The 13,322-nt window shown below is 39.9% G+C and overlaps 1 protein-coding gene and 1 long non-coding RNA gene across 3 annotated transcripts in view; one reads left to right on the top strand and one right to left on the bottom strand.

Annotated features, from left to right (window-relative positions):
• The window catches only part of LOC119912452, a 52,264-nt gene that overhangs the window by 260 nt on the left and 38,682 nt on the right, over positions 1 to 13,322 (bottom strand). The window contains exons 2-3 of the long non-coding RNA XR_005446157.1: positions 12,700 to 12,762; positions 947 to 1,087 (exon numbers count right to left, since the gene is read on the bottom strand). This is a non-coding gene — a long non-coding RNA (uncharacterized LOC119912452). The remainder of the gene's footprint in view (positions 1 to 946; positions 1,088 to 12,699; positions 12,763 to 13,322) is intronic.
• dachb (dachshund b) overlaps positions 1 to 13,322 on the top strand; it is a 106,729-nt gene that overhangs the window by 85,884 nt on the left and 7,523 nt on the right. Inside the window, exons 7-12 of one of the 2 annotated variants that reach the window (XM_038731646.1) lie at positions 361 to 435; positions 6,031 to 6,131; positions 6,842 to 6,989; positions 7,619 to 7,780; positions 9,545 to 9,610; positions 12,542 to 12,895. In XM_038731646.1, coding sequence (XP_038587574.1) covers positions 361 to 435; positions 6,031 to 6,131; positions 6,842 to 6,989; positions 7,619 to 7,780; positions 9,545 to 9,610; positions 12,542 to 12,573 — 584 coding nt within the window. In that variant the 3' untranslated portion in view covers positions 12,574 to 12,895. Of the gene's footprint in view, positions 1 to 360; positions 436 to 6,030; positions 6,132 to 6,841; positions 6,990 to 7,618; positions 7,781 to 9,544; positions 9,611 to 12,541; positions 12,896 to 13,322 lie in introns of those variants that run through there. The other variant, XM_038731645.1, reaches the window with a different exon arrangement.

The raw sequence follows: 13,322 nt of genomic DNA, 5'->3' as shown, positions 1-13,322 counted from the left end.
AGACCGATTAATCGATCTGGAATGAAAATAATAGTTCCAGTCCTGCTACACATACAAAGACAAATATTATAAAAATATAAAAGATACTGTGGATACTCTCACATGCATACAAATCGTACACACACCTGGACAGACACACAAATCACTGCACTTTAAATGTGTATGTACACAGACCAATTAAACACACATATAAATACACACATGCGGTGAAAACATACACATAAGTACATGTAAAAAAACACCCATTTAATAAAAGGTCCATAGACTCTTGTACATGCTGTACGCATAATAACCAATAACCAACACACACACACACACACACACACACACACAAACTCACTGTGCTGTTTCTTTCAACAGGATTGGTGTCAGCTGACGCAGATGTTGCACTGCCCAACCCCGCTGCACCCATCAAGAAAATAACAAAGGACAAAGGTCGGACCACACACACACACACACACACACACACACACACACGTATTCTCATAAATGCACAGGCATGTGAACACTTTTGTCTGTTTACTGTTTGACAACAGAAGACACACATACTTACATGAGGGGGAATATTCCATTACCCACCTTAATCTAAACCCTCTCCCATTTCATTTTGACAATTGACAAATTGTCCTCACTTAGTAGGGCTTTCCTCATCTACTGTATTTATTTACACACACACACGCCAACTGAAAACACACTTGCAGACGAATACACAGACACACATACAAACAGAGAAACAGAAGCGTCAGGATGTTCTGCCCCTCCTATTGATCACCTGTCTCTGAGCCATCAATCAGAAGAATGAGGGAGGGAGAGATAGATAGATGGGGAGAGGGGTGAGCGAGGGAGGCTAAGTGAGGGAGGTATGGCTAAAAGGGGTCAGGAGATCACACACTAAAAGCATGTGGGGCCTGCCTTCCCTCCAATCGTTTCCTTCTCTGTATTTTACCTTCTCATAACACCTTCTGTTTTCATCTAATCCGTTGCTCTCCTCGTCCGTCCTGTCACCTTTCCCTCCTTCATTTCCACTCCATTCATACTCCTGAAGCGCCACTGCCGACATCAGCATGAGCAGCAAAAGGGATGCTTCCTTTGAAATCAATAAGGACAATAAATAAATAAATAATATGTTGCTGCTTCTCCAAAGAGCGTGGATCTTAAAGAACAAGGAAAAAAATTCAGCTTCAAAAGTCACTTGCACTTGAATTTGAAAAAACAGATTTGGTGTCATGTTGGGATGCGGCTGCCTCACTGACATCACTGTGACACAAAAATAAAGGACAAAACTTTAACAAAGAAAAAGCTACCTAGTGATTTAAAAAAGAATGACAGTGTGTTTTCACTTGTGGGACGTGACAAGTTTCAGCTGCAACTGTGCATGCAGGGTTAGAAAACAACTACACCACAGCTAAATGCACCTGTTACCAAGTGTGGTAACATTTTAGTACTATTTGAAATCTAGATTTAGCTTTCTTGCATGCTGTTTGGCATGGGCCTAAAAACTTTGATCCACTTTTTATCCATTTAGTAAAATAAGGTACTCTGCAGCAATATTTTGTTTATTGTTTATTGACATCTGCTGCTTGTTCCCCTAAGGGCCCGTGTCCATTGTTTTTTCAATTCATTGCAATGGGAACGCCACGTTTTTCCAAGCGGGTAAAAACGCCAGGAGCGTGATGAGGCGCTCAGCGTCTTTCAGCGCTGGGTCGCTGAGCGTTTTTTTCTGGTCGCCAAGAGTTGAAAAATTTTCAACTTTGGGAAAAACGCTGCGCTCGTCACTGTCACTTTTTACCCAGCAGTCCAATCACAGTGCAGGAGGGGCGGGACAAACACCACACCGAACACATCCGATCTTAAACGAAACGATTTGCCTACTCGCCCGCAAAATCTCATGAACCCACGTATAGACAGTCTGTGCTCTCATGTTTCAGTCTTCTCTTCATGCAGAGCAAAGGCCAGAGCACGTAGGCCTACATACTTTGTGGTGACATTTTTACATTCAGTAAAATTAAGTAGGCTATCCTACTTGAAACACATCGCCTCCACGGAAATTATGTATCATAGCAACCACAGCGTCTCGAAAAAAACCCCCCACTGCTCCTCCAAAACGCACTCTAGCGCTCCCAGCTAGGTGTTTTCAGAACAGCAGGTGGCGTTTTCACCTGGCAAAAAACGCTTTGGTGGACACGGGCCCTTATGCCTACATTTAATCAAATATGTGACCTGTTTCACAAGCATTAGGAACTAAAAGAAAATGAGACTTTCTTCTATACAGCAGGAGTTTTCCAAGTCTGAGACTGTGGGCGTCACGTCAGACAAATTTTGGGAAAAGGTGCCCCCTCGCCCCCCTTTAGTTATACTTGCTTAGTTTCACTCAAATTCCTGGATGCCTATGGGATCATGATCATGATTATGTTATTTTTTCCTATAGATACTCAACAATTGAGCCAAGATAGCCTAATATTGCTGTTTGACGTAACTTCAGACTACGCCAAATATATAAAGGTCTGTCCTGAGGTATTATAGTTTTTGACTGATAAAGTGGGGAAAAAGTTCCCCAAAACTCTCTTTAACCAAATCCCCTACATGTAGAGTATTTTATGTGATCTCCTTTTGATTACTAATTACACTTCCATTCACTGTGCCTCCCTTGAAAAAGTTTGGAGCCCCCCTGGGGAGACCAGCATCCCACTTTCAAACCCCCTGTTCATCAGCAGTTTCACAAACGTCGACCGCTTATCGTTGCTAATCAGATACTTTGAGCACAATGGAACTTTGAGGATCAGAAAGTTTAGTGATCTTTTCCACATTTATTTGAGGTTTTCCATCACATCTAGATAGAGGTTTTAATAAATCAGATGTAAACAGGAATGTTTAAAAATCTGATTACTCCAAATTATTATTACTAAAAACATAGTTGGGAAAAGATCTAAAAAAGCAAACAAATGCAGGTCATGTTAATAACTTGCATCATCATACTGACAAGTTAAGGCTCTTGAAATTTTTAAATGATAGAAACATCAAGGTAGATAGCTTTGAGCCAAATATCGCCTTTTAACTCAGATATATGCAGACGTGTCAGGTCACCTCATAAACGTGGACGTGTTCCCCAACTTTGAGAAATTTAAAGTAGGCTGTGTGAATCGATCCAAACAGACAGTTGTGACTTGTGTTTATGTAGCCTGGACATAGCAACTGGCGGTCCAGAGAGCTGAGGCACACTGGGAAGTCTGGACTTTGACACTGTTACAGAAGACAGTGAACACTGAGTGAGTTATATACAACAAAGTACTACAGTTAATGAGTATTAGTACAACGTGTTGGTGTAACAAGGTGTACCAAGACTTTTCGGCACTCAAAGAGGTCACCGCCTCTGCGATTGTCTTCTTAAAATTGAAAAGATACTGAATTTAAATAGTTGTGGGCTGTTAATTTAAAATATTAAAATACTTGCTGGTATTTAAGTCCTATCGATAACTAGGAAACTTTTAAAAGCCCCACAGACACAGAAAGTGTTTACTGCCCGTCTCAGGGGGAAATAGCAGACAACAAAATGTTCTCTGTGGCCTCCCTCCATCTGGAAGGTATATTGGAGCAATTACTGTAGCAGAATGACATAATAAACTAAACCTGTGTTTGTGATAGAAAATGACCTTCCTGTGTGTCACATCCTCGGCCCGTTTCAGTGTGCTGTTTTCTACAAGTAGCCGAGTGTCAGCAGATTGTGTCGATGACCCGTTAGTCACGCTTTTGATTAATTCAAATGTGTGACCATTGGAAGCATCCAACGTTAATCAAATGTTGAGCTTCACTTTTTGGTGATTGGTATGAATTTGAAACATGAAACTCTGATTAATGAGGATTAATCGTCGAGTCACAAACACTCTGCCTGTTGTAAAGGAACGATGAGCTGAGACAGACAGTGAGGAAGTTACTGTGTAACTCGGTAACTTGGTTAAATAGGATGCAGTGGCTTCCCCCCTCTGCTCTTTTTCAAAATAAAAGCACTTCACTGACACCAAAACCAGTGTCTGTTCATCCTCTTCTCTCTCCCCTCCAAATTGCCCGTCTTTCTTTTTTTAATATTTTCCCTCCCTTCTCTCTTTCTGTACTCTCCTCCTCCATTTTAATTTTTCCCTTATATTCTCCCCTCTCCACCGCGTTATCTTCTACTGTCCTTACGGTGCTCACTAGCAGTATGACGATGCACTTAGCTCACGAAGACAACATAATATGTGAACACTATTTTTAAGACATATTTAATGACAAAATATGACCGGAAAAGTTGTCTTTTATTCAACTGAAAGTTACAAAATGCAAAACAATGCAGATGGATTTTTTTTAAATGTTGCCTACATTTTATTTGTGTCGTGTCGCCGTTTTATTGTTTCCTCTGAGTACCGAAAATGCTGCCACACAAACAAAATGTTTTTATTTCGCGAGATCTCGTCACATCCTAGTGCTCATCCTTCAACCCCTTTTGCACTTCTTACTCCATCTCTTACCACTTTTTCTTTTGGCCAAAAGTGACATTTCATCGTCACAATGGGAAGAAATGTCTGAAAAGCTTTTTCAGCACATACAGAGAAAGAGCAACAGGGAATGGTGAGATGTTGAAAAAGTAGAAAATGGCAGAAAGACAGGAGAGGAACATATGGAAAACAGGAAATAAATCATTATGGAAAGCATTAAAGCATAGAAAGATGTAGATAGATAAAACTGACCAGACTTTAAGAAAAAGAAGGAAAGACATCGTTTTTGAAAATTGAGGAATTTATTAGGGATAAATTAAGAAAAGAAAGTCAGTATTGTACAGGAAAGAATCAAAAAAGAACACTGAGATGGGCACAGGAAAGACGAGTTGGGAAGAAAATGACAATGAGTGACGGAGAAAGCAGAGGATTGGAAAGATGAAGACGAGGGGAAAAACAAGTGTGGAAGTGGAGATGTGGAAGGTGATGAAGAAAGATATGAGAGGAAAGGTAGAGTGTAAAAGAGATGGATGGATGGATGGATGGATGGATGAAGTGGCAGATAGGGGATAGAGAGTGTGTGTGTGAGTGTGTGTGTGAGTGAGTGAGTTAGAGTGCATCTTAATCAGCGTTAATTTCACAGCAGAGTTAACCCAGTTGTCAGTGTGTTAGGCATTAAGGGCTGATCAGACACTGTGACGCACTCGCAATGAACACACACACACACACACACACACACACACAGAGAAAGGATGTCTTTAATCCTTGCCAATTAGTACCACACATGATTGTCTGAATACTAACGACCTGTGTGTGTGTGTGTAATTGATTTCTCTGATGCTGCTTCGTTGCCTTTTCTACCTTAGTAAGCATCGACATTTCATAAACTTCAGTAGAAGCTCGTGACAATGTGTCGCTGACAGAAACCTGCAAACACATTTATTTTTTTAGTAACTAAAAGAAACGCACTGGTATTTTAGTCATTTAACTTTTTAAAGCAGCACACTGACTATAAAAAGAATAGTTAAAATGCACTTATTCGCTTACTGAAAACACTGTATTAGGTGGATTTTATGCTAAGCTAAGCTAACTTTGATGCACTAAAATTTTTGCAGCTGAATTTCTTTAAATTTTTTTGGGAAACTTTTAATCCGGGTTTTCAGTTCATGGACCCAATAATAGTTCAGTAGTAATAATGATTTTAATAGCAATAATTTATATTTGTACAGCACTTTTCATACAACCAAATTACAAAATGTCTTACGAGGCAACATGAAACAAAAATGTAAAAAATTATGGAACCATAAAGTAATGTTGTCAAAATAAAAGTTTATTGTTAAAACTGAATGTGTCAATGACAAGAAAATAATAAACATTAAAAACTCTTGTGCTCATTTTGTCATTAAATAAAAATGTTTGACGCTCATGACAAACTGAACAGATTCAAAAATAAAAACAAAACAATGTGAACCAATATACGGAAAAATAAACTCAAGTCAAATTTGATTTTAAAAAGAAGAGGCTGAGTACTTAAAAGACTTTTGTTGATTTTTCCTCACAGAAGAGTCTTCGCTGGGACAAGCCCTGCCCCCTGGCTTCCCTGCTCCGTTCCTATTCGCTGACGGCCTGTCGTCAGTGGAGACCCTGCTCACCAACATACAGGTATGATCCCCTTTCTAAAAACTGTTTAGTGTTAAGTATTGATGGCTCATTACAGTGTCATAATATTTTCAATACGGCACACAATCCTGCATTACATATTACAAGACATTTTTTATTGTGAAGCAGCACATGTGTGTTACAGGTTTATCCCCTGTTGTATTAAGACATTTAGACTACATATATATATACACACACATATATATATATTTTTTTTCTTCCATAAAAATATGAAAAATGATCCTTGTTGGAAATATGTGACAAGCAGCATATCTTGAAGGATTATGGAAAATATAAGCTTTGATAGTTTATAGTGTTTATATTAATACCATGTTACAGTTTATTTAGTTAAACTAGTGCTATAGAAGGAGAAGGAGCAATTTATAACCATTACTCAATTGGCATATTACTCCAAGCAATCAATTGGACAAAAGCACAACTGTGCAGGTAATACCAGTAAATCCCTTTCTAATTTCTTTGTTTTGTGGTATGAAAATTATCATGTTTTTATTTGACTGCAGGGCTCCCATCATATCCATTACTAGAGTAAAAGATGCAGCATTTTAAACAGCCAATATTAAACCCGGAAACTTAAACAGAAAATAATGAGAGGAGCAGCTGTGAATTACACAATGTGGCTCAAATTACCAACATCTACATATTGTCAAAAATGTCTATAACCAGACTTCTTCCAAAACCCCCTCATGTCTCAGGGCCTGCTGAAGGTGGCGGTGGAGAACGCCCGGGTGCAGGACAAACAGATCCAGGCGGAGAAACGAGAGCTGAAGATGGAGCTCTACAGAGAAAGAGAGATGAGGGAGAGTCTGGAACGACAGCTCACCTCCGAACTACAGAGCAGAGGTCTGACTAACACATAAACAGACAGTTTACATGCTTTGTCAATGACGACACCGGAACAAATCCATTATGTTACAGCCAGGGGGGCTGAAAATAACACCAGAACATAAAGCACCGATAGAAAAGGCTGGAAGAGAGAGAAGATAATTTTTCTTGGGTAAATGGTAAATGGTCTGTACTCATATTGCGCCTTTCTAGTCTTCTGACCACTCAAAGTGCTTTAACATTACGTCACATTCACCCCACATTCATGCGCCGACGGCAGAGGCTAAGGCGCCAATTGCACATCAGAAACAGATATTAACATTCACACAGTCATCAGGAGCAATTTGGGGTTCAGTATCTTGCCCAAGGGCACTTTGGAGGAGTCGACCTTCCAATTAGTGTGCAACCCGCTTTATCCCCTCGGCCACAGCCGTAGAAACTTGTTTTTGCTGTGACTGTGCGATTTACGGTGCACTCTGGGAAATGTAGGAACTTCAAACCGACAAGTAGAAGTACTTAAGGCAGGTTAACTGAACATGGGCTCAAGCAAAAAATAAACACAAAATGACTCTTTGGGACAGTGAACAGTAACGTCATACAGGAGAAGACATTTTGCCTCATGTCTCTTCCTCATCTTCCACTCTCAGCCTCCATCCAGAAGCGCCTGAAGAAGGAGAAGAAGGCCAAGAGGAAGCTGCAGGAAGCGCTGGAGTTTGAGTCAAAAAGGAGGGAGAGAGTGGAGGACGCTCTGAAACACTCGTCCTCGTCCTCTCCTGAGCCGCTGCACGTCGCCAACAACACCAAGAACGGTACAACTGTTGATTTAATTCAGGGTTGCGGTCTTTTGTCTCCCATTTTAGCTTTTTATCTTACAGAGCAATGTTGTTAAAGTGTCTTTCCAATCCCCTTATGGCCCTTTCAGATGGTTTAGCGCAAAAGTACAACTGTTTTTAACTTTGACCACAGCGTGTGCGCAAGGTCGCGGAGCAGTGCGCTGTGCTGCGCTTGCGTTTTGCTCGACACAGCAACAAACCGACGTGGCGTGGCGCAAGCCATTGAAAATAATGGGTTTCACAGCGCAGTAGTTGCAGTCTGTCTGAAAGGCCCATTACTTGTTTTTCTTCTTTCTTGGTTTCATTGTTTCAGTTTTGGCTTATTTGCGCTAATCTCTGTTTCTTATTCTTTCATTCTTACTTCTCAAAGACTTTTGGTTCTTTGTTTGATTCATAAACTGTACTGTAGCCATGACGTCACCCGTTGGTTTGCGGACTACAGCTTTGCAGCCTCGAGTTTCAAATTTTGGATGTCGCAATCTTGGTTGTTTGGAACCATAGGCGACCGGATGTGACCATATTTAGACAAGAGGTTGGCGCTAGCTAACTTGGTACTCCATCATTCACCTTAACTGTGATATTAACTGGGATGCTAATTTTGACTAGCGAAAACAGACTTACTACAAAAAAATTAACAACTGACTCCTAATAAGCTTTTTCAACTGCACTGGTCAAATGTACACAGTGTAGTGGATACAAGTCTCTCTAACCTGATTGACAGGACTCCGTGGTAGCAACTTCTTAATTACAAGATAGCCACTCCTTAAAGCAAACACTGTTTTATCATCTATTTTCCTCTAAATGGGAACATAATTTACTAAATGAACACTTATTTCTCCGTCTGTCTCTTATGTCTGTGGTATGATTTTCCAGCCTTGTGTTTACCTAAACCAACACTTATGTGCTGTTGTTGACTGAAGCTCTTAAAAACAGACTTTGATTTCAGGCTGCTGCTGTTTTTCTGTAAATGTGCAGTTAATCTGTCTGCAAAACAAAACAAAAATGACCAGCACATTTGCACATTGACATCACAGTATTGGACTTCCATATTGAATTGAATCCAAACTGATCACAAGCTTTGTTCACACAAGGACAAAAGTATAAAGCTAAAATGACTGAGTAATTAATAATGAAAATAATAAAAAAACATTTTGATAATGTTTGTCTTATACAAGAGTAAATTGAATACTTTACAAATTTGGACTGTTGGCAAACTGAAGATGCTATATTCTGCCACAACAATTCATTGAGAGAATAATCGGCAGATTAAGCTATTAAAAAAAATCATTAGTTGCAGCTCTGCAAAAATACAATCATATTAAAACCACTGTTCAGCGAGGATGATGTTACTTATATTTTGGGTGGCGTATCAGTGTAAGGAATCTTATCAATATCTTTCGGTAACTAATAGAAATTGCAACAACATCAACCTTGTGTTTTCCAAAACAACTCTCTGGCACAGTATTGAGTTTGTTGTCAGGAAGCAGCCAAATGTTTTGTTTTTTCTAATATCAAAAAATATTTTACAGGGGAGTTGAAGTGCTTTGACAATTAACATCAAGAGAAAGAAAAACAAAATAACATCCAAAAATATAATTCTCTGGACAAATGGTTGTGTTTGTGACTCGGCTTTGTTTGTACACCCAGTTTGTTTTTGACCTGCACACAGTTACAAGGTGCTGTTTGGTTTTTATTGGCCGACCCACTGAGACTCTGTCTTGTCTTTGTGTTTCACACCAGACGCTGCTGTAGCCGAGGATAAACCTGAACTTAATGGAAACCAGCAAGACAACAGCGCTGTACAAGGTAACCTGAACACACAAACAATAAAAAAAAAAAAAAAAAAAAATCATAAAACACACACAGGCATGCAGATTCATGCTGATACACACACATATTAACAGATATCACCTTGTACACAAGTGTGTTCAAAGGCAGACTTACAAGGTTTTAGAGACACACACACACACACATGGTAAGCACATGTGTGTGTTGGGGCCCAGGCTAGATTAGTGGAGACATTAAGCAGACACAGAGACACTGTGGCCTCCCTTTGATGTAAACCATATCAGACACACGTGTGTTTGTGTGGAAATACATCACTGAGCTCATGTCTGTGTATAAGTGTGTCAACGTTTTTGTTTTGTTTGTTTTTTTTTAAGGTCGTGTATTTGTGCTGAGGACAGGTTTGAATTGTAGACCCGGAGGGTTTGGACAGGGACATGTTTAGCAAAGTGAGAGCATTGTTAGAAATTTAAGACATTTTAAGAAGGTGAGGGACATTTGAGGATTCTTTTTATAAAAAAATTAGGACACTTTGTAATATAAATAAAGTTATTATTACTTTATGGAAAGTATGGACCATTTTTGGAAAACGAAGTGGCGGACATTTTGGAGAAATAGGACATTCTGAATATTGAGGACTTTTTTTTTTTTTTTTTTTTTTAAATGAGGACATGCTGTGGAAAGCGAGGACAGTTTGAAAACCAACCGCACTTTTGGAAATTTAGTAAATATTTGCAACGTTGGGACACTTTGAAAAGTCCCTTAATTTTTAAAAGATGAGAGGGGATATTTTAGAAAGCAAAGGCATGTCTGGCCTTCCTCAAAAGACTGTTTGAGGGTTAAGACTCAGAATTAGCTTTAGGTTAGGGTTATGGACTTGGGAATACATTATGCCAATGAGGGTCCTCACAAGTACAGTACCGACGCGTGCGTGTGTGTGTGTGTGTGTTAGTATGCATGTGTCGTCCTCTTTCCACCAGCTGTGCTCAGTCCTCCCTGACATTGAAAACCTTCACTTGAAACTCTGCATGTGTATAAATGAATATCTACAGGCACACACATACACATTCTCGAGGTGTGTGTGTGTGCAAGCTTTACCTGTAGTTGTGTATTTCAGTGTGTGGGTTTGATCCACACTCTGGTGAGACAGGGAACTCTAATTAGCTCTCTCTCCTCTTTAGACCTCTTTTAGATCCCCTCTCTTCTGCAAGCCAAGCAGTCCGACAAACACACACACACAGACCCACCTGATTTCATTAATGTTGATTGGCCCGGTAGGACCCCTTTGCTGCCTTGCTCACACACACACATTGACAAACACACACTCATCCCTCCTGCCATAAAAGCATTTTGCACCTACAGTGGTTTACTTGTGGGTTACACACACACATACACACCTCTCCCCTGCCTCTCTCACCTTCTCACACTCTTAATTAACGAGTGAGGAGAAAACTGCTGAATACAAAGAAAGACATCGCATTACAATCAGAAAGAGAGGGAGAGAAAGAAGGGAGAGTGAGAGAGGGTTTAAGGAGAGAAGAGGTAAGATCGGTTTAAAAGCCGTCCAAACTAATTGGCCGTGCAAAATATAGAGAGGGATGGAGAAGGAAAGGTGAGGAAGAAGAGAGGGCAAAGGCGATGAGGAGTTAAACAGTAGGATGGATTTTGGGGGGAGGGGACAATCCAAGGGAATTGAGTAGAAATGATAGGGTGGAGTAGGATGAGGAGGACAAGAGTTGAAGAAATGGATGGATGAAAGAGGGAGCAGCATTAGAAAGCAAGAAAAGAAATAGAATGAGGAGAGAAGGAAAAACAAGCGGAGGACAGGAAGGATGACGAGGGGGGACAGGGAAGACAATAAGGTAATGATAAAAGAGGAGGAGGGGGGAATGGAGGAGAAAGAGGGAGGGTGTGAGGAGAGGTGGAAAGAGGAATGAAAAGGATGAGAGGGTGGATGGAAAGGGAGACACGAATAGAAAAATGGAAAGTGAGAAGTAAGTTGGGGAAGAAGAACAGGTGGAGGTGGGAAAGATGGGAGGAGACAGAAGGGAAGGGGATATTAGAAGAAAGGAGAGGGATTAAAGATGGAAAGGGAGAGGTGACAAAAAAGGAATATGGTTAGAAAAAAAGGGAAAATACAATAAAATGGATGAGGTGAGGACAGCGGAACAGGAAAGGGGTGGAGAAGAAGTGGATAGAAAAGGAAAGTATGTATATAGGAAGGATGAACAGGTGGAGGAGAAGAAAAGGGGAGATAAGAGGAGGAGGGGAACAAGAAGAAGAGAAGACTGCACAAAAGAAGAAGGAAGAGAAGATGAGGAGAGAAAAGGAAAGGGGTGTGAAAACTAAAAATGGGGAGGGGGAAAAGCAGATGGGGAGAAAGGAGAAGAGATAGGGGAAGGAAAGAAATAAAGGATGAAAGATGGAATAGTCAGGACAAAAAAAAGAGAAGAATTACCAAAAAGAAAAAGTGTCAAAAGGAAAGAAAAGGAGGAGAAAGAGAGGAGTGAAGAGGTATAAATAGAATGGGGGGGGGGGGCAAGAAGGTAAAAGAAGAATGAAATGGATGAGGAGGAAAGGGGAGAAAGAATTAACAGCAGAAAAATGGTAAGGAAAAAAGGGATGTATGGGACAGGAGGCGAGGAGGAAAAGGAGGACAGGGGAAAGGGGGAGGAGTGAGCAGATTCCTCAGGAGGTAGAGTTTGAAAAATGTGACCTTGTTCCGAGACCTGGTGACATTTTCCTCCACCCAGCTGATAGACTTTTAACAAGGCAGGTCAGCGTCATTTTTAACCAGGACAGGCAACACACACACACACACACAGAGGAGGGGGAAACAGGGTTGCCAGGTCAGAAAAGGTAAAGTAGGAGAAGAAAACAGGAAACATGAGCACAAACAATAAAATGATTAAATAAAAAAATAAATAAATGTGTGTCACTTCCACTCTACAGGCTATTCTAACTCCACATTTGGTCTGAGGTGAATTCACACTTAAAGAAACTGACAAATGAATGTACTGGAAGAGGTGCCCTGCTTTTTAAGCGTAGTGCTGTTGGACACTTACTGTCCCACAAGGCAATGCACAAAAGGAAATGAAGGAGTTACTCACAGATTGAAAAACTTTAAATCGACTGGACGGCGGTGAGGGAAACTGCAGGAACATCTTGGAAAACTGGAATACAAAAAAAATATATAAATTCATTATCATTAATTGTCTTTCAGTGGAATCATGTTGTGATTTAATCTTTTTGCTTTATCATATCAAGCAAACTAGAATAAATAAAATGAGATTGTGAAGCGTTACATGTGTTTTTGACTGCTGTACCTCGTGATGCCCAACATCCAACATTGTTTTTTATTTTAGATTTAACTTTATTCACATTGCCTATCTGGAAACACTGTACGTGTCTATGTGAACTTTAAAAAACTTGACACTGTTACAGATTTACTGACATCAGTTGGTTTATGTCTTGTTTTATTTCATGTCAAGTACATTAATCATACTGGAATTTAACCGGACTGATGCTGAATTTGTGAGGTTAATAATGATATCGACGTGTGGGTGTAAAAAAAACAAACAAAAAAACGTCTGATAACGTTTTTTAACAAACAAATAATTAATCTTGGATTTCACTCTACTTGTTTGTGGTCTCATAGACAAACAATGAAATACCCCCCTTTCTAAATTAACTGGCAACTATTCTCTTATAAATCCATTAATCAATTAAATTC

This window comes from Micropterus salmoides, unplaced genomic scaffold, assembly GCF_014851395.1.
Source record: "Micropterus salmoides isolate LMB-PRFRI ecotype aquatic unplaced genomic scaffold, ASM1485139v1 Ms_hic_scaffold_2, whole genome shotgun sequence".
Classification (NCBI taxonomy): Eukaryota; Metazoa; Chordata; class Actinopteri; order Centrarchiformes; family Centrarchidae; genus Micropterus; species Micropterus salmoides.
The sequence above is the reverse complement of the archived record's forward strand: the minus strand, read 5'-3'. Positions and strand labels throughout refer to the sequence as shown.